This window comes from Ooceraea biroi, chromosome 13 (genome assembly GCF_003672135.1).
Source record: "Ooceraea biroi isolate clonal line C1 chromosome 13, Obir_v5.4, whole genome shotgun sequence".
Classification (NCBI taxonomy): Eukaryota; Metazoa; Arthropoda; class Insecta; order Hymenoptera; family Formicidae; genus Ooceraea; species Ooceraea biroi.
Window position 1 is genome coordinate 2,470,924 of NC_039518.1, and position 19,604 is coordinate 2,490,527.

At 40.0% G+C, this 19,604-nt stretch overlaps 3 protein-coding genes and 1 long non-coding RNA gene across 6 annotated transcripts in view; 2 read left to right on the forward strand and 2 right to left on the reverse strand.

Annotated features, from left to right (window-relative positions):
• Window positions 1-2,125: 2,125 nt before the first annotated feature.
• Window positions 2,126-4,921, forward strand: LOC105283883 (dual specificity mitogen-activated protein kinase kinase 4). Its single transcript, XM_011347012.3, has 9 exons — window positions 2,126-2,535; window positions 2,718-2,789; window positions 2,900-3,014; window positions 3,113-3,208; window positions 3,284-3,461; window positions 3,553-3,672; window positions 3,752-4,051; window positions 4,138-4,364; window positions 4,457-4,921. The coding sequence occupies exons 1-9, from the start codon at window positions 2,493-2,495 to the stop codon at window positions 4,620-4,622; spliced, it is 1,317 nt and encodes a 438-aa protein (XP_011345314.1). The 5' UTR covers window positions 2,126-2,492; the 3' UTR covers window positions 4,623-4,921.
• A 1,261-nt stretch (window positions 4,922-6,182) lies between these two features.
• On the reverse strand, window positions 6,183-7,366 carry LOC109611275. Its single transcript, XR_002193618.1, has 2 exons — window positions 7,278-7,366; window positions 6,183-6,521 (listed from the first exon to the last, which is right to left on the reverse strand). It is a non-coding gene; the product is annotated as an uncharacterized LOC109611275 (long non-coding RNA).
• A 1,539-nt stretch (window positions 7,367-8,905) lies between these two features.
• LOC105283882 lies at window positions 8,906-11,006 on the reverse strand. Of its 3 annotated transcripts, XM_020033142.2 has the most exons (4): window positions 10,670-11,006; window positions 9,919-10,186; window positions 9,448-9,608; window positions 8,906-9,325 (listed from the first exon to the last, which is right to left on the reverse strand). In XM_020033142.2, the coding sequence occupies exons 1-3, from the start codon at window positions 10,810-10,812 to the stop codon at window positions 9,483-9,485; spliced, it is 537 nt and encodes a 178-aa protein (XP_019888701.2). In that variant the 5' UTR covers window positions 10,813-11,006; the 3' UTR covers window positions 8,906-9,325; window positions 9,448-9,482. The 3 variants fall into 3 exon arrangements, with proteins under 3 accessions (XP_019888701.2, XP_019888702.2, XP_011345311.2); XM_020033143.2 differs by having other exon boundaries at window positions 8,906-9,608; window positions 9,922-10,186; XM_011347009.3 differs by having other exon boundaries at window positions 8,906-9,608.
• Window positions 11,007-15,837: 4,831 nt separating this feature from the next.
• The window catches only part of LOC105286000 (sarcoplasmic calcium-binding protein), a 10,559-nt gene continuing 6,792 nt past the window's right edge, over window positions 15,838-19,604 (forward strand). Inside the window, exons 1-2 of the mRNA XM_026974691.1 lie at window positions 15,838-15,939; window positions 16,359-16,502. Of these exons, the coding sequence (XP_026830492.1) occupies window positions 15,838-15,939; window positions 16,359-16,502 (246 nt within the window). The remainder of the gene's footprint in view (window positions 15,940-16,358; window positions 16,503-19,604) is intronic.

Sequence of the window (19,604 nt, forward strand, 5' to 3'; positions counted from 1 at the left end):
TTTTTGTCGGGTAGTCAAAGAAACATGAGGTCTGGCATTGTCCCGATGGAACACGACGCCCTTCCTATTAGCTAATTCTGGACGTTTTTCCTGAATCGCTGTCTTTAATTCGTCCAGTCGCGAGCAGTACTTATCTGCATTTATCGTTTGGTTGTGTGGTAGGAGCTCATAATATAGGATTCCTTTCCAATCCCACCAGACACAGAGCATGACTTTTTTTGGATGAAGGCCGGCTTTCGGAGTGGTTAATGCTGGTTCATTTCGCTTACCCCAGGATCTTTTTCGTTCTACATTGTTGTAAATGATCCATTTTTCGTCACCCGTCACTAATTGCTTCAAAAATGGTACGTTTGCGTTGCGCTTGTACAGCGAGTCGCAGATGGAAATGCGATCCATTAAATTTTTTCGGCCAAATTATGCGGAACCCATACATCACAGCGACTTACGTAACCAAGGTTCACTACATGATCGTGGACAGTGGTTTTCGATATTTTCAGTATCTCTGCCAATTCACGTGTCGTGTAGCGCGGGTTATTCTCGATCAGTGTCTTGATTTGTCATCATCAGTAGTAGAGGGTCTGCCCGAGCGTTCTTGGTCTTTAAGGTTAAAATCACCAGCTCTAAACTTAGCGAACCACTTACGTACGGTTCTTTCAGCTAAAGCGCCTTCTTCGTAAACAGAACATATCGAATTTGTTGCTTGTGAGGCATTTTTGTCTTTCCGGTAATAGAAAAGCATCAAGTGTCTAAAATGTTCTTTGTTTTCTTCCATCTTCAAAAGAGTACAAAACTGACACGAATCAATTTATCTGAAACAACTTTTGTCCTAAAGATGCGTTGAAATGTCACCTTTAAGCATATGTATATAAATCGTATGTTTTCAATAACATTGATATATTCAGACATGTTCCAATGCCATCTATTAAAAATCGGCACGAACTTTCCGGACGACCCAATACATGTAAGTTACGTGTTAATTCTTTGCCAAACCAATATAACCTTATTTCGAAATAAAACTCTATTATTGTTTTTATCATTTTATGTTTGTGATTTTCTAATAAATCATTATCTAATACGTGCGCGTCAAAATTGGTAAAAAGATTTTGGACATTTATATTTCTTATTACGTGCAAAGTCATTCTTTGAAATGCGTGTTTTATTTTCTATTCTATAAATATTAAATATTTTTTCTGTAGTGCTCGTTATTGTATGAGGTATGGCCTCAATGATTAATCGACGTCCGTTCGTAAGTAAGTAAGGAGAAACCTTTCAGATTCAAGGATCTGTGCATCATCAACCATCGGAATTGCGGACCGATAATCGCAGAGAATTTAAGGAACCAAGTGTGAATTCTTTATTTCGAGACGATTTTTGTATTCCTGTTTTGGCTTTGTATCGTGTGATTGTACATGATTTGATACAACAATAACGAACCATTTTGTTTTCACTTAGAATTTGTCACTTATAATGCCTCACATGCGTCATGAAACCACAAAACAAATGCTTCAGTCAAAGGTATATGTACGACTATTAGTTCTTGGCTTGGCCATTGAGACGTGGGTGCGCTGAGATCTTGGATCGCGTAAAGTCACTAGATTGATAAAGTACCGCAATCCGTGGTAAAATACGTGGAATAAAAATGGCGTTGGAAGTGTATTTAGTGCAAACATGCAACTTATCAACACACTAAGTGCAATTCTACGAAGCAGCGTTGCGTTTATCTCCATTGAGAAAGGTTACATATTGTGACAGATGTGAAGAGAACATAATTGTGATGAAAACACCGTGTAGTTGGAATTAAAATGGCGGACGATTGCGGTACTTTATCTATCTAGTGACTTTAGGATCGCGTCTTTTACATTACCTAAGTGGCAACGTTAGCGGTCCATAGGTATATAGTCAAAGGTTATTTCGTATACGAACGCTTGCAGAACTCGGATATAATTTTAAGTAAAAATAACAGCTACAAAAGTACAATTTTTTTCATTATAATCATCACGATAAACGAACATTTATCGTGCTCAACGTGAATTAAAAGAAAAATACCTATAATCCAGGAATATAAGGCACTAATTGGAAGCTAAAAAAGTCACTAGGCACGTACGTCAATTGACGTAGACATAGAAACCGGTCATTAACCTTCTGTGTATCCCGCGAGACGTGCGTAGCCTAGCCGATATATCGTGTGTACGTATCGCCGTCGAGTAATCAAATGCCCGCGACGGGTTTGCGGTGAAAACTCCAGCGGAGATTTAATGGGGATGGCGTAAATCCGACGACACCTCTATCGACTTGGGACGCGTAAGCAGCGGGCGAGACACTCGTCGCACGTGTCGCTTCCGTATTGCACGAGACCGCGCAAATGGTGCGACTGCCGCGTAACGCGTACGCCAGGTTGTTGAGATCTTGCGAGAAGGTCTCCTAAGGGGGAGCAACTCCGACGAGCGGTCCCGTACGCGCGCCACCCTCGAGAGCGGTCCTTGCCAGCCAGAATGGCAGAAAATCAGAGTAACTCGTCGAGCCAAATTGGCCAAGGTACGTTCGCCCCGACGCAATGTTAAATCCGTCTACGAGGATCATGGAAAACCTAACCTAACCTCCACTGGCCACTGTCGATCCTGCGACGCGGAATCACCTGCGCTTCGTCGTCGGGCGACACGTAGCTGTGAAGCTCCCTCGATTGGCCCTAATTAAATTTTAACGTAATTAAATTACAGGTTCTGGCAGATCCCTCACTTTTCCACGAATGGATTTTCGAACGAACAATGACGTTCAGAACGAAATGTCAGGTACGTGCGTGTGGAGAGTTCTGCAATTTCTAGAACGCCTCGAAGAAGGTTTGGAAAATACTGTAGCTCGGGCAAGTTAGAGCTGAAAGTTATCTTGCATTCTGTTGCAGAAAGGCGGAGACAGTTGAAGCTTAGTTTTCAAACGCAGGGGAATAATTTGTCATTTGCTAATTCCACAAACTCCTCGTTGTCAAATTCGATGGGAGCCACGGCGTGTCCACCAATGTGAGATTTTGGCAAGCACAATAATTCTTGAACGTTCACATTGTCAACTTTCACGTAACAGGATTAACTCGTTTCTTTTTTTTTACTCACGGCGACAGTTCCTCCCGCCCAAGTTTGCCTTTATCTTTACCTAAGCTGCCAGTCAGACCTCGCAATATGTTACAGCAACAAGAATTTCTTCCCGACAAGGCGAGGTACGGAATCAAGAAAAAAAAATAAGAGGCAAAACAGTTTTTATTATTAGCGACTTATAACGGGGCTTGTTGCAGAGACAAGCTGCGAATGTGCCAGTCGATGCAAACCACTGGTAAATTGCAATTATCTCCGGACATGGTGTACGATTTCACAAGCGAGGATCTTCAGGACCTTGGAGAAATAGGGAGGGGAGGATTTGGCACTGTAAATAAGATGATTCATAGGATAAGCAATACCGTTATGGCTGTGAAGGTACTTTACTCATCCCTATTTCGCCCCCTGGCATTTTTTACGATCACGTGATGAGAATTCTCGCTAAAAACCGCTGCGAATTGCGTTCCAGCGAATTCGCTCTACCGTGGACGAGAGAGAACAAAAGCAACTGTTAATGGACTTAGAAGTTGTGATGAAATCGAACGAATGCCCATGTATCGTGCAATTTTATGGAGCTTTATTTAAAGAGGTAACAGTATAGCTCGCGACTATACGTGTGTTAACGTTACCGAAACGGAAAAAGTGGAAAAATATATTCGCTCTTCTAGGGGGATTGTTGGATCTGCATGGAGCTCATGGACACGTCGTTAGATAAATTTTATAAGTTCATCTATGAGAGATTAAACGAGAGGATACCGGAATGTATTCTAGGCAAAATTACCGTGGCTACGGTGAAAGCGCTAAATTACCTCAAGGAGAAACTAAGAATAATTCACAGGGATGTGAAACCTAGTAATATTTTATTAGATCGTCGAGGTAACATCAAGCTGTGCGACTTCGGCATATCCGGTCAGCTCGTCGACTCGATCGCGAGGACGCGAGATGCCGGCTGCCGACCGTACATGGCTGTAAGTTGATTGAACCTGCTCAGATGAATATCTCGGATATTTTCTTGCGTGTCAGATATTTTCACGATGTTGTTGTGATTGATCAGCCGGAGAGAATAGACCCGCAACGCGCGCGTGGCTACGACGTGCGAAGCGACGTGTGGTCGTTGGGCATCACGTTAATGGAAGTCGCCACCGGATACTTCCCGTACCCGAAGTGGAACTCTGTCTTCGAGCAACTTTATCAAGTAGTGCAAGGCGATCCGCCACGTCTTTCCCCCAATGAGAACGGCAACCACTTCACCATGGACTTCGTCAACTTTGTGAACACGTGGTAGGGTGTTTCCTTCCTCGTAGCGTCTTCCCAAGTTTGCCAAAGACAGTGAAGAGATATTCTTGTAACCGTTCGCGTTGCCTTTGCTTCAGCTTGATTAAAGAGGAGACGCAGCGACCCAAGTACAATAAATTGCTGGAGCATCCGTTCATCCGGCGAGCGGAGGAGGCGACGATCGACGTCGCAGCGTACATCAGCGGCGTCCTCGACAATATGGCTAATAACGGGGTGACGCCGTTCACAACCAATCAACCTTAAGGATTCGATGACACGAAGGGCACACGTCACACCTTACAATACCTCGGATTTTGCGCTCCTCTTCAGCCTCTCACTCTCGATTGCCGTTTAGCGACATCACCCGATGATCTAGCGTCTACCTGGCCAAACTGGACGGCGATAGTTCTCCGTTATCCGTATGTCGTTCGGTTTTTAGAGCTGTACGATTCACCGAACGACTCTGCACGCGAAGCGGACGGAGATGTGCGCATCGGTGCGAGCTGACATTCGTTAAATAATATATATATACAGGGTGTCCCATTTTATATTTGTCAGTAAAATATTTCGATACGACGTCGTTTCAGAGAAAAATGTTTCAGACAAAAGTTATATGGCTTCGAGGGGGCAAGATGACGATATTCTCAATTTAATTGTAGATGGCGCCACTTTCGAGATTTCATCATGGCGGCTATTTTTTTAAATGGAAGTCGATTTTTCTCTAAGTGAAAGTTGTAGCTGATAATGAGACGAATACAACGGTTTTTTGTTTTTTGCAATTGGACCATTTTTCAGTGAGTTACAGCGTTCCAAAGTATACTGTTTTATAATTTAAGTATACACATAAACCAAATCTTGTATCGAAAAATGTTTCTTACAAAAGTTTTATGACTTCAAGGGGGACATAAGATGCTGCCACTGATTTGACCTTGGGTGCACCTGTCAAGGTTTATGTGAAGGTTAACTTTTTTTTAATGGATCTCTTTATTTCTCATTATACAGTCTTGTAGCTTACCTCGAGAGCTTTTCAAAACGCTATAATAAAGTATTTTGTCGTTAAATATTATTCGAGTTATGCGAACTACAAGTTACAGTACTGCCGGCATTTGCATTACAAGATTTGGTTTATGTGTATACTTAAATTACAAAACAGTAACTCACTGAAAAATGGTCCAATTGCAAAAAACAAAAAACCGTTGTATTCGTCTCATTATCAGCTACAACTTTCACTTGGAGAGAAAAATCGACTTCCATTTAAAAAAATGGCCGCCATGATGAAATCTCGAAAGTGGCGCCATCTACAATTAAATTGAGAATATCGTCATCTTGCCCCCTTCGAACCAAACGACTTTTGTCTGAAACATTTTTCTCTGAAACGACGTCGTATCGAAATATTTTACTGACAAATATAAAATGGGACACCCTGTATATATATATCTAACACAGATCGCAGATGGCATACGTCTTCTCCCTTTTCCGTGCCATCATCTTTGTCCCCCTTCGGTCCTTCCTTGTTTAACCCCCTCTCCATCTCGAATCCATTCAACTCGGAATTTTTTTCTTCGAAACAAAAGCGTGCTTGTGCCGGAGTTTTTTTAATTAATTATTAGGAAGACGCAGAATTACGTCTTCTAATGGTTAATGATATCGGATGGAATCGAGGGTGGAAAGGGTTCAAACAACTTCGGATACGCACCGTACCTTGCCGGAATTCTCAAAAGGTATTCTCTATCACAGGCGAATTAATCACGCGAGCTACCGAGGTAATCCGTATTGGCGTTTTTCGACGATTTTCTTAGGACAGGTTTAAATACGAGCGTCAAATGTTAGGAGAGTGCTGTAATGTAACGGAAAATAAATCATTGACACTCACAGCGAGGCCTTATTTTCTTCTATCTTTTTTTATCGCAGAGCCCTTTAGCGCATACGCATCAAGTTGTCACGCCTTGACGATTCCTAACGAGTACTTATCTCCTGCGCGGTAACTACTCGTTCACCAGCAGATTCAAAAAGTGCGGGCCCAGGTGCACTTTGCCGTTGCGAGGATAAGGATCCTTTACCGCTATCCGTTAAATATCCTTTTTCCTGGTTAATTATGGATGACTTTGCCCTCCTCGCATTTTCTTCGAGCGGGTCATTCTTATATATATTTCAATTAAAATCCTTAAAAGAAATAAACGATTAAAAAAAGGAGTTTCAGTAGTTGAAAGCGAGTCGGTTTACAAAGCTTTCGCGACAAGATCTGTTGCGCAGATTAACAAAATAGAGAATATTTTCTACGCTGTCATAATAATTCTGTGTAATTGCAATGTACAGGGTGTTTCCTAAGTAAGTAGACAAACTTAAGGAGGATATTCCTTGGCTTATTTTAAGAAGAAAAGGTCATATAAACATATGTCCTAAACTGCTTTGTTTTCCAAAATAAGTACATTACTGTTTCGTTCACTTTTCGCATAGCGTGCTTTAAATCCAGTAGATTTTTTTCTATGGGGACAGCTTAAATCTTTAGTTTACGCTACACCTATTCAAAATGAAGAAGATCTTAGAAATCGCATAATAGATGGATGTGAAAGAATACGTAACACTCCAGGTATTTTTGAGCGTGTACGTCAATCAATGGAAAGGAGAGTCGAGGCGTGTATCATGGCTGCAGGTGGACATTTTCAGCAGTTACTGCGATGTTATTATTTTTCTTTTTAGTTACTATTTTCTTTTTCGTTATAATTTTTCTTTTTGGTTACTATTGTTTTTCATTTGTTTCATTTGCAATAACACAAACTGTTCTATAATAAACGAAAAGTGAACGAAAACAGTGATGTACTTTTTTTTGGAAAACAAAGCAGTTTAGGACATATGTTTATATGACCTTTTCTTCTTAAAATAAGCCAAGGAATATCCTCCTTAAGTTTGTCTACTTACTTAGGAAACACCCTGTATATCCAAATATTCTTAAATTTACGTTGATTGCGACCAAACAGTCGCACTTTCCGCACGAGCATGATGAACTTCGCAGGAATGAGTTGCAATTATAATCGATACCCTGGCAATCGTGTATGCGCACCTGTGTGTAGTGATACCATTTGTACAGCTAAGATGGCGGTACAATGATGGCAGTGTATAGTGGTTGATGAGTATTGTTGATACATTGTCGTCAGTCTTGATTAAATTATTGATGCTAGCTGAATTATTTTACCGGTGTAAAACTCTCGCTAAATCCGCGTGAGATTATAAATAATTTTACTTGCAAAATATAAAGTAAGGATGTATTAAATTAATGTCCATTAATTTTTAATACCTACTTTGTTATGCACGACGTGTTGACAAACTGTAATGCATTCAAATTTAAAATAAAATATCACGTACAAAGTGTCGCGGAAATTTTGTACTTGAAAAATTTCCGCTTCATAAAATAGACTATCAGATATCTACTAAGTGATGCAAGAATTATCGATTGCTCAGCAGAATTGCTTTAACACAATTTTCTACTTAACATCTTTCACGCAACTGAGCAATTGCGCGATCAAGCGCGCATCCACATATCAATTCGTATTTGGATGATCTCGGTGAGCATAAAAATCCATATCTTTTCAGATTATCGATAAGATATCGAAATGAGAAATCATCAAATTAGTGTATAGAGGAGAATCCCCTATTATGAGATATGCTCCTAATATGAGATACTGGAGTTTCTGCTAAACTAGTGAGCACCATCTGTTAATTCCACCATAAACTTATTACTCTTGGTGTAAAATGTATTTAGTGAAAAATTCATTATTCGTTATTGCGTTTAGCTTTTGCAAGAAAAGGTTTGTGAAATTGTGAACATGTCAAAGGAACTTGAGGTAAGTCTTTAAACCTTGTTTATTACATAATAAAGAAATGGTTGGCAATAAATTCAGTATGCAATGATAGAGTAGAATCGTAGTAACAGGAGAATACGCGATTTGCTGAATTGCTTAATTGTAGAGGTTAGATTTCACGATCGCGGAACCGCTAGGCGCGTGGCTCGTACAATGAGATATTCAGGGTACTCTTAATGTGAGATAATTATTGCTCGAATATGAAGAGTATGTAGTGTAATACAAAGAAAGAAAATACTACGTTAAGGTTAAAGAAAAGTTAATACGAATTTTTGCGTATTTAATTTTTATAGAATCTGACTATGGAGGTTAGGGAAACGAGGAAGCGTTGACGGTGGAATCGTGAAGATTTGGCGAAGGCTGTGGCAGCAGCATTTTTATAAAAATATCTAATAAAGTTTTGTACTTGCAATACTGATGTATTTTGCACTTTTAACACCGATTTCTCAAGGTATCTTATACTAGGAGCACACTTTCTCGATCCTGCGTAAAGCTGTTTTTTCAAATTTGTTTAATTTTCAGAAAAAATAATATTAAAATTAGATTTTTCATTTCACCAACCTAAAGCTGATTAAATTCTCTTCAAGAGAACGTATTACATTTTTAAATTCTGCCTATAGATTTCCTTACATTCGGCAAAATCGATATGGTATCTCATAATCGGGGACTTTCCTCTATTAATTTATATTTTTATTTAGTGTATATTAATTAATATTATCGTAAGAAAGAAATTTTTCAAGGAGGTATTTAAGTCAGCGCTAATAATTAATATAAAAATTAAGAAAAGCATTTGAGAGAATTATTTGAAATGATTCGGAAGCATTTTCAGTGAATGGCGATGTTGAAATTAATTAAAAAAATTTTTTTAACTCGGTTTTTAATGCGAATAGAGATCGAGGAGGATTTCACGGTCCCATGGATATTGCTGCAGCGGTCGTGGCAGTGTAGATCGTGTCTGCTGCTGCTGCTGGCTGCATTCGTCGGAATCAATTCTCTTGAATATTTGATGCGAACGCCTCCGCCCTCCCGGAACTCCATGGTCTCGTGTTTGCACCGAGTCTATATCCGTAACCTCCGTGTATTATCCGGAGTCTTTTAAATTGTCCACTGAAATACGTCCACATCATTGCTACCGCGATGACCTGTTACTATTTTTCAAGAGGACTGCAGAGGCTGCAGCCCGACCACGACCATCGCTATACTTTTCAAGGAGACTCTTGCGCACTCACGTTCAATACTTGTGCTCGTATGTGTGCGGCATATATTATTCTGCTCCAATATTGCCTATATACCCCGCAACTGTTTCAAGCGAAAGAAAACATTCGCATCGAACAGATGCGTTTGGAGTCGAGTGTGAATTCGGGGAACTGAAACGAATGGACACCGTGCACTAGAAAAGAAAAAAAGAGTATCAAAATGTGATGTACAAGAACGGCGTCTTTTGAATTGAATTAAGTTACGACCGTCGATTTGATCGCAATTGCAAATATCGAGTGCCTATAAAAGTCGGGAAACATATTGCCTTGTAATAATGTCTAAATCGATTCGGACAGACGGTGCGCTATACTGGTCCCATTATGTCTTTTACATGACGCGCATAATGTTACTCCGTTGCACGTAGTATGTCGCTTTGCGAGCAAGCGGCGGCCAAGGCAGGCAGATAAATGTGTGCAGTGCGTAACGAAAAGGTAGTGACTCACAACCTGACACGGGGAAGGCGGCAGGTGCTGGCTGCGCTGCTGGTCGCTGATACTAGCGCTGGGTGCTGTGCTGCTGTTACCACCACCGTCAACGGGGTAGCTGGCCACCTGGGTAACGCGGCAGGCCCGATAGGGGAACGGATATTCCCAGGAGATTATTGATCGGCCAGGCAGATACTTCCACTGACAACGATGTAGCCGATGGCAAGTCCTCGATGGTTTTGTTCGCTCGCGAGCCTCTCTTGGATCTTCGGCTTTCGTGTTGAGCCTGCTAGAAAAGAATTGCATGAAGACTTTCTGTACAAATACGCCGGAGCTTTTGGTACTGCAAATATATTATTAATCAGGATTCATCATTATCGTTATTTTATCCGAATTACTCTGTACATGATTTGGTCAGCAATTTGTAAAAACGACGTCAAATTTATCATACGCGAGATTTGTGAAAGAAATATTACAACCGAGTTGAGGAGAACTTGTAATATCTAAAAGCTCCAAAGATATCTTTCCAAAATTGCTTTGTTATCGCATAAAACATGTTCGATATTTTTGTTTCCACACGGGGAGATGCCCCCCTCCCTCCGAGAAAAGTCAATTCCCCGTAAAAAAGCGGTGTCTCGGGCCTGTGTGCGATACAGGACCGACGAATCTCGTGCTAACGATCCCTCATGGACGCCGACCAATGATGATGAGGTCCGGGTGAATCTCGCGCGCCATTCTCTCGTCTCGGTCGAATGGCTGTGGCTCTTACCCCTCTCTCCTGCATGCTGGTTTACCGTAACGGGCGGTCGCTGCCTCCCCCGATTCGATCAATGGAGGTACCTGTACCAAGGCGACTGGGCGAACTGCGTCCATTCCCGCCCACGATGCAGAGACAGGACGATGTGCACGCATCGCAACCCCCTTCTGTTATCCTCTGTTCCGTTAGGTCTGTCCCCGGCAGAAACCTCCCCGTGGATAATTCATATTTCGACAGTTTGTAATTATTATCTACAAGAAGTATTAATAATAGGGTTACACGACGCAGAAATATTTTTACAAATGTATAAATAACAATAATGAAAAATGACCTATTTATTGGGTTGGCCAAAAAGTAATTGCGTTTTTTCCCATAGATGGACATGCATGTCTTGAAATGTAACTAACTTCATTCTAAACCGCAAATTCATTATGTAGCTTAACAACTCAGAGTTCAAGCTTGTTTTACAAAAAGAAAGTACACGATTTCGTTAACAATTGTTTGTTTGCCGTCGATTTCAGAATGGAAAATCAAAAAGAACTTTTTCGTCATATTTTGTTTTATTACTTCCGAAAAGGGAAAAACGCTGTGCAAGCTCATAAAAAGTTGTCATGTACATGGCGAAGATGCTTTAAACTGCGGCAGTGTCAAAATTGGTTTACTAAATTTCGATCTCGAGATTTTAATGTGAAAGATGCACCACTCTCAGGAAGGCCAATCGAAATTGATGATGGCAAAATAAAGGCACTGATCGATTCCAATCGGCGTTTAACGACACGAGAGATTGCTGAGAATCTTAACATATCGAAATCGAGTGTTGAAAACCATTTGAAACGACTTGGATACATTAGTAAGCTCGATATTTGGGTACCACGTGAGCTCAAAGAAATTCATCTCACTAAGCGTATTGACATCTGCGATTCTCTTTTGAAACGTGAGGAAAATGATCGATTTTTGAAACGTATGATAACAGGCGACGAAAAATCGATCGTCTACAACAACGTCAAACGAAAACGATCGTGGAGCAAGCGTGATGAACCTGCTGAAGCACTTGAAAAGCGATATTCACCAAAGAAAGATTATGCTGTCAGTCTGGTGGGACTGTGTATTTTGAGCTGCTTGCAAGGAATCAAACCATTCATTCAGACGTATACTGTCGTCAACTGGATAAATTAAATGATGCCATCAAACAGAAACGTCGAGAATTGGTGAATCGCAAAGGTGTTGTTTCACCATGATAACGCTAGACCACGTACAAGTTTGGTCACTCGTGAAAAATTGTTGCAGCTTGGATGGGATGTGTTACCACATCCACCATATTCGCCAGACCTGGCACCATCAGATTACCATTCGTTTCGTTCTTTGCAAAACGCCTTGAATGGTAAAACCTTTACTGCCGATGAGGATATCAAATCGTTGTTGGAATTGTTTTTTGCTGAAAAAGATAAGAACTTTTTGAGCGCGGAATCATGAAGTTGCCTGAAAAATGGCAAAAGATAATCAAACAAAATGGACAATATATTGTTTCATAAAGTTTTTTGTTTCCCATGAAACATTCGCCTTTTATTTATATAAAAAAAAACGCAATTACTTTTTGGCCAACCCAATATATGGCGAAGATGCTTTAAAACTGCGGCAGTGTCAAAATTGGTGTACTAAATTTCGATCTGGAGATTTTAATGTGAAAGATGCACCACGCTCAGGAAGGCCAATCGAAATTGATGATGACAAAATAAAGGCACTGATCGATTCCAATCGGCGTTTAACGACACGAGAGATTGCTGAGAATCTTAACATATCGAAATCGAGTGTTGAAAACCATTTAAAACGACTTGGATACATTAGTAAGCTCGATATTTGGGTACCACATGAGCTCAAAGAAATTCATCTCACTAAGCGTATTGACATCTGCGATTCTCTTTTGAAACGTGAGGAAAATGATCCATTTTTGAAACGTATGATAACAGGCGACGAAAAATGGATCGTCTACAACAACGTCAAACGAAAAAGATGGTGGAGCAAGCGTGATGAACCTGCTGAAAGCACTTGAAAAGCAGATATTCACCAAAGAAAGATTATGCTGTCAGTCTGGTGGGACTGGTGTATTTTGAGCTGCTTGCAAGGAATCAAACCATTCATTCAGACGTATCTGTCGTCGACTGGATAATTAAATGATGCCATCAACAGAAACGTCAGAATGGTGAATGCAAAGGTGTTGTTTCACCATGATAACGCTAGACCACGTACAAGTTGGTCACTCGTGAAAAATTGTTGCAGCTGGATGGGATGTGTTACCACATCCACCATATTCGCCAGACCTGGCACCATCAGATTACCATTGTTTCGTTCTTTGCAAACCTTGATGGTAAACCTTTACTGCGTGAGGATATCAAATCGTTTTGGAATTGTTTTGCTGAAAAGATAAGAATTTTTTGACGCTCATGAAGTTGCCTGAAAAATCAAGATAATCAACAAAATGGACAATATATGTATAAAGTTTTTGTTTCCCATGAAATTCGATTTTAAATTCTCAGCAATCTCTCGGTCGTTAAACGCCGATTGGAATCGATCAGTGCCTTTATTTTGTCATCATCAATTTCGATTGGCCTTCCTGAGCGTGTGCATCTTTCACATTAAAATCTCCAGATCGAAATTTAGTACACCAATTTTGACACTGCCGCAGTTTTAAAGCATCTTCGCCATATATTGGGTTGGCCAAAAAGTAATTGCGTTTTTTTTATATAAATAAAAGGCGAATTTTTCATGGGAAACAAAAACTTTATGAAACAATATATTGTCCATTTTGTTTGATTATCTTTTGCCATTTTTCAGGCAACTTCATGATTCCGCGCTCAAAAAAGTTCTTATCTTTTTCAGCAAAAAACAATTCCAAAACGATTTGATATCCTCATCGCAGTAAAGGTTTTACCATTCAAGGCGTTTTGCAAAGAACGAAACGAATGGTAATCTGATGTGCCAGGTCTGGCGAATATGGTGGATGTGGTAACACATCCCATCCAAGCTGCAACAATTTTTCACGAGTGACAAAACTTGTACGTGGTCTAGCGTTATCATGGTGAAACACAACACCTTTGCGATTCACCAATTCTCGACGTTTCTGTTTGATGGCATCATTTAATTTATCCAGTTGACGACAGTATACGTCTGAATTAATGGTTTGATTCCTTGCAAGCAGCTCAAAATACACAGTCCCACCAGACTGACAGCATAATCTTTCTTTGGTGAATATCTGCTTTTCAAGTGCTTTCAGCAGGTTCATCACGCTTGCTCCACCATCTTTTTCGTTTGACGTTGTTGTAGACGATCGATTTTTCGTCGCCTGTTATCATACGTTTCAAAAATCGATCATTTTCCTCACGTTTCAAAAGAGAATCGCAGATGTCAATACGCTTAGTGAGATGAATTTCTTTGAGCTCATGTGGTACCCAAATATCGAGCTTACTAATGTATCCAAGTCGTTTTAAATGTTTTCAACACTCGATTTCGATATGTTAAGATTCTCAGCAATCTCTCGGTCGTTAAACGCCGATTGGAATCGATCAGTGCCTTTATTTTGTCATCATCAATTTCGATTGGCCTTCCTGAGCGTGGTGCATCTTTCACATTAAAATCTCCAGATCGAAATTTAGTAAACCAATTTTGACACTGCCGCAGTTTAAAGCATCTTCGCCATAATTGGGTTGGCCAAAAAGTAATTGCGTTTTTTTTTATATAATAAAAGGCGAATGTTTCATGGGAAACAAAACTTTATGAAACAATATATTGTCCATTTTGTTTGATTATCTTTTGCCATTTTTCAGGCAACTTCATGATTCCGCGCTCAAAAAAGTTCTTATCTTTTTCAGCAAAAAACAATTCCAACAACGATTTGATATCCTCATCGCAGTAAAGGTTTTACCATTCAAGGCGTTTTGCAAAGAACGAAACGAATGGTAATCTGATGGTGCCAGGTCTGGCGAATATGTGGATGTGGTAACACGCATCCCATCCAAGCTGCAACAAATTTTTCACGAGTGACCAAACTTGTACGTGGTCTAAGCGTTATCGTGGTGAAACACACCTTTGCGATTCACCAATTCTCGACGTTTCTGTTTGATGGCATCTTTAATTTATCCAGTTGACGACAGTATACGTCTGAATGAATGTTTGATTCCTTGCAAGCAGCTCAAAATACCACAGTCCCACCAGACTGACAGCATAATCTTTCTTTGGTGAATATCCGCTTTTCAAGTGCTTCGAGCAGGTTCATCACGCCTTGCTCCACGATCGTTTTCGTTTGACGTTGTTGTAGACGATCCATTTTTCGTCGCCTGTTATCATACGTTTCAAAAATCGATCATTTTCCTCACGTTTCAAAAGAGAATCGCAGATGTCAAATACGCTTAGTGAGATGAATTTCTTTGAGCTCACGTGGTAACCAAATATCGAGCTTACTAATGTATCCAAGTCGTTTCAAATGGTTTTCAACACTCGATTTCGATATGTTAAGATTTCAGCAATCTCTCGTGTCGTTAAACGCCGATTGGAATCGATCAGTGCCTTTATTTGCCATCATCAATTTCGATTGGCCTTCCTGAGAGTGGTGCATCTTTCACATTAAAATCTCGGATCGAAATTAGTAAACCAATTTTGACACTGCCGCAGTTTTAAAGCATCTTCGCCATGTACAGTGACAATTTTTATGAGCTTGCACAGCGTTTTTCCCTTTTCGGAAGTAATAAAACAAAATATGACGAAAAACTTTTTTGATTTTCCATTCTGAAATCGACGGCAAACAAACAATTGTTAACGAAATCGTGTACTTTCTTTTTGTAAAACAAGCTTGAACTCTGAGTTGTTAAGCTACATAATGAATTTGCGGTTAGAATGAAGTTAGTTACATTTCAAGACATGCATGTCCATCTATTGAAAAAACGCAATTACTTTTTGGCCAACCCAATTAAATAGGTCATTTTTCATTATTGTTATTTATACATTTGTAAAAATATTTTCTGCGTCGGTAACCCTATTTATTAATACTTCTTGTAGATAATAATTACAAACTGTCGAAATATGAATTATCCACGGGGAGGTTTCTGCGGGACAGACCTAACGGAACAGAGGATAACAGAAGGGGTTGCGATGCGTGCACATCGTCCTGTCTCTGCATCGTGGGCGGGATGGACGCAGTTCGCCCAGTCGCCTTGGTACAGGTACCTACATTGATCGAACGGGGGAGGCAGCGACCGCCCGTTACGGTAAACAGCATGCAGGAGAGAGGGGTAAGAGCCACAGCCATTCGACCGACGACGAGAATGGGCGCGAGATTCACCGGACCTCATAATCATTGGTCGGCGTCCATGAGGGATCGTTAGCACGAGATTCGTCGGTCCTGTATCGCACACAGGGCCGAGACACCGCTTTTTTACGGGGAATTGACTTTTCTCGGAGGGAGGGGGGCATCTCCCGTGTGGAACAAAAATATCGAACATGTTTTATGCGATAACAAAGCAATTTTGGAAAGATATCTTTGGAGCTTTTAAGATATTACAAGTTCTCCTCAACTCGGTTGTAATATTCTTTCACAAATCTCGCGTATGATAAATTTGACGTCGTTTTACAAATTGGCTGACCAATCATGTACAGAGTAATTGGATAAAATAACGATAATGATGAATCCTGATTAATAATATATTTGCAGTACCAAAAGCTCCGCGTATTTGTACAGAAAGTCTTCATGCAATTCTTTTCTAGCAGGCTCAACACGAAAGCCGAAGATCCAAGAGAGGCTCGCGACGAACAAACCATCGAGGACTTGCCATCGGCTACATCGTTGTCAGTGGAAGTATTGCCTGGCCGATCAATAATCTCCTGGGAATATCCGTTCCCCATCGGGCCTGCCGCGTTACCCAGGTGGCCAGCTCCCCGTTGACGGTGGTGGTAACAGCAGCACAGCACCCAGCGCTAGTATCAGCGACCAGCAGCGCAGCAGCACCTGCCGCCTTCCCCGTGTCAGGTTGTGAGTCACTACCTTTTCTTACGCGACTGCACACATTTATCTGCCTGCTTGGCCGCCGCTTGCTCGCAAAGCGACATACTACGTGCAACGGAGTAACATTATGCGCGTCATGCTAAAGACATAATGGGACCAGTATAGCGCACCGGTGTCTGAATCGATTTAGACATTATTAACAAGGCAATATGTTTCCGACTTTTATAGGCACTCGATATTTGCAATTGCGATCAAATCGACGGCGTAACTTAATTCAATTCAAAAGACGCCGTTCTTGTACATCACATTTTGATACTTCTTTTTTTCTTTCTAGTGCACGGTGCTCCATTCGTTCAGTTCCCCCGAATTCACACTCGTACTCCACGCATCTGTTCGATGCGAATGTTTTCTTTCGGCTTGAAACAGTTGCGGGTATATAGGCAATATTGGCAGCAGAATAATATATGCCGCACACATACGAGCACAAGTATTGAACGTGATGCCAAGAGTCTCCTTGAAAAGTATAGCGATGGTCGTGGTCGGCTGCAGCCTCTGCAGTCCTCTTGAAAAATAGTAACAGGTCATCGCGGTAGCATGATGTGACGTATTTCAGTGGACAATTTAAAAGACTCGATAATACACGGAGGGTTACGGGATATAGACTCGGTCAACAACGAGACCATGGGTTCCGGGAGGGCGGAGGCGTTCGCATCAAATATTCAAGAGAATTGATTCCGACGAATGCAGCCAGCAGGCAGCAGCAGACACGATCTACACTGCCACGACGCTGCACGCATATCCATGGGACGGAAATCCTCTCGATCTCTACTCGCATTAAAAACGAGTTAAAAAAATTTTTTAATTAATTTCAAGACTCGCCATTCACTGAAAATGCTTCCGAATCATTTCAAATAATTCTCAAATGCTTTTCTTAATTTTTATATTAATTATTACGGATCTTAAATACCCTTGAAAATTTCTTTCTTACGATAATATTAATTAATATACGACTAATAAAAATATAAATTAATAGAGGAAAGTCCTGATTATGAGATACCATATCGAATTTTGCTCGAATGTAAGGAAATCTATAGGCAGAATTTAAAAATGTAATACGTTCTCTTTGAAGAGAATTAACTAGCTTTAGGTTGGTGAAATGAAAAATCTAATTTTTAATATTCATTTTTCTCTGAAAAATTAAACAAATTGAAAACAGCTACGCAGGATCGAGAAAGTGTGCTCCTAGTAAAGATACCTTGAGAAATCGGTTTAAAAGTGCAAAATACATCAGTATTGGGTAAGTACAAAACTTATTAATATTTTATAAAATGCTGCTGCCACAGCTTCTTCGCATCATCAAATCTTCAGATTCCACCGTCAACGCTCTCGTTTCCCTAACCTCATAGTCAGATTTCTATAATTAAATACGCAAAATTCGTATTAATCTTTCTTTAACCTACGTATATTTTTCTTTTGTATTACACTACATTTTCATATTCGAGCAATAATTATCTCACATAAGAGTACTCCTGAATATTATTGTCGAGCCACGCGCCTAGCGGTTCCGGATCGTGAAATCTAACCTCTACAATTAAGCACTTCAGCAAATCGCGTATTCTCCTGTTACTACGGATTGCACTTTCATTGCATTCGAATTTATCTGCACCATTTCTTGTCATCTATGTAATAAACAAGGTTTAAAGACTTACCTCAAGTCCTTGCATGTTCACAATTTCAACAAACCTTTTCTTGCAAAAGCTAAACCAATAACGAATAATGAATTTTCACTAAATATCATTTTTACACCAAGAGTAATAAGTTTATGGTGGAATTAATCAGATGGTGCCTACTGTTTAGGCAGAAACTCCAGTATCTCATTAGAAGCATACTCATTAATAGGGGATTCTCCTCTTATACACTAATTTGATGATTTCATTTCGATATCTTATCGATAATCTGAAAAGATATGGATTTTGTGCTCACCGAGATCATCCAAATGAATTTGATATGTGGATGCGCGCTTGACACGCGCAATTGCTCAAAGTTGCGTGAAAATGTTAAGTAGAAAATTGTGTTAAAGCAATTCTGCCTGAGCAATCGATAATTCTAGCATACAGTCAAGATATCTGATAGTCTTTTTATGAAGGGATTTTCAAGTACATAATTTCCGAATTTGTACGTGATATTTTATTTTAAATTTGAATGCATTACAGTTTGTCCAACGTCGTGCATATCAAAGAGGATTAAATTATGGACATTTAATCATCCTTACTTTATATTTAGCAAGTAAAATTATTTATAATCTCACGCGATTTAGCGAGAGTTTTACACCGGTAAATAATCTAGCTAGCATCAATAATGTTAAATCAAGACTGCGACAATGTTACAATACTCATCAGCCACTATATTCACTGCATCATTGTATTCTCCTTGCGATTCGATTTCGTTAAGAGCTGTCAAATGGCTATACACAACACAGGTGCCATACAGATTGCAGGGTATCGACTATAATTGCAACTATTCTCCTGCGAAGTTCAATCCTGCTCAGTCGAAAGTGCGACTGTTTGGTCGCAATCAACGTAAATTTAGAATATTTAGGATATTCGGTGTTTCTAAGTAGAGACAAACTTAAGGAGGGATATTCTTGGCTTATTTTAAGAAGACAAGTCATATAAACATATGTCCTAAATCTGCTTTGTTTTCCAGAACAAGTATCACTGTTTTCGTTACTTTTTCGTTTATTATAGAACAGTTTGTGTTATTGCAATGAAAAAATGAAAACAATAGTAACAAAAGAAAAATTATAACGAAAAAGAAAATAGTAATCAAAAGAAAAATAATACATCGTGCATACCTTGAAAATGATCACTGCAGCCATGATACACGCTCGACTCTCCTTTCCCATTGATTGACGTACCACGTCAAAAAATACCTGGAGGTTACGTTTCTCAGCAT

What these genes read in the sequence shown, in the direction of transcription:
- LOC105283882 (XM_020033142.2), bottom strand. Translation starts at nt 10,812, where the DNA reads ATGCGTGCACATCGTCCTGTCTCTGCATCGTGGGCGGGAATGGACGCA. An exon ending in CCAGCATGCAGGAGAGAGGG is followed by an intron (nt 10,187 to 10,669) that starts GTAAGAGCCACA and finishes CTTTTCTAGCAG; the next exon opens with GCTCAACACGAAAGCCGAAG. An exon ending in CGCCTTCCCCGTGTCAGGTT is followed by an intron (nt 9,609 to 9,918) that starts GTGAGTCACTAC and finishes TTTCTTTTCTAG; the next exon opens with TGCACGGTGTCCATTCGTTT.
- LOC105283883 (XM_011347012.3), top strand. Translation starts at nt 2,493, where the DNA reads ATGGCAGAAAATCAGAGTAACTCGTCGAGCCAAATTGGCCAAG. An exon ending in GTCGAGCCAAATTGGCCAAG is followed by an intron (nt 2,536 to 2,717) that starts GTACGTTCGCCC and finishes ATTAAATTACAG; the next exon opens with GTTCTGGCAGATCCCTCACT. An exon ending in CGTTCAGAACGAAATGTCAG is followed by an intron (nt 2,790 to 2,899) that starts GTACGTGCGTGT and finishes ATTCTGTTGCAG; the next exon opens with AAAGGCGGAGACAGTTGAAG.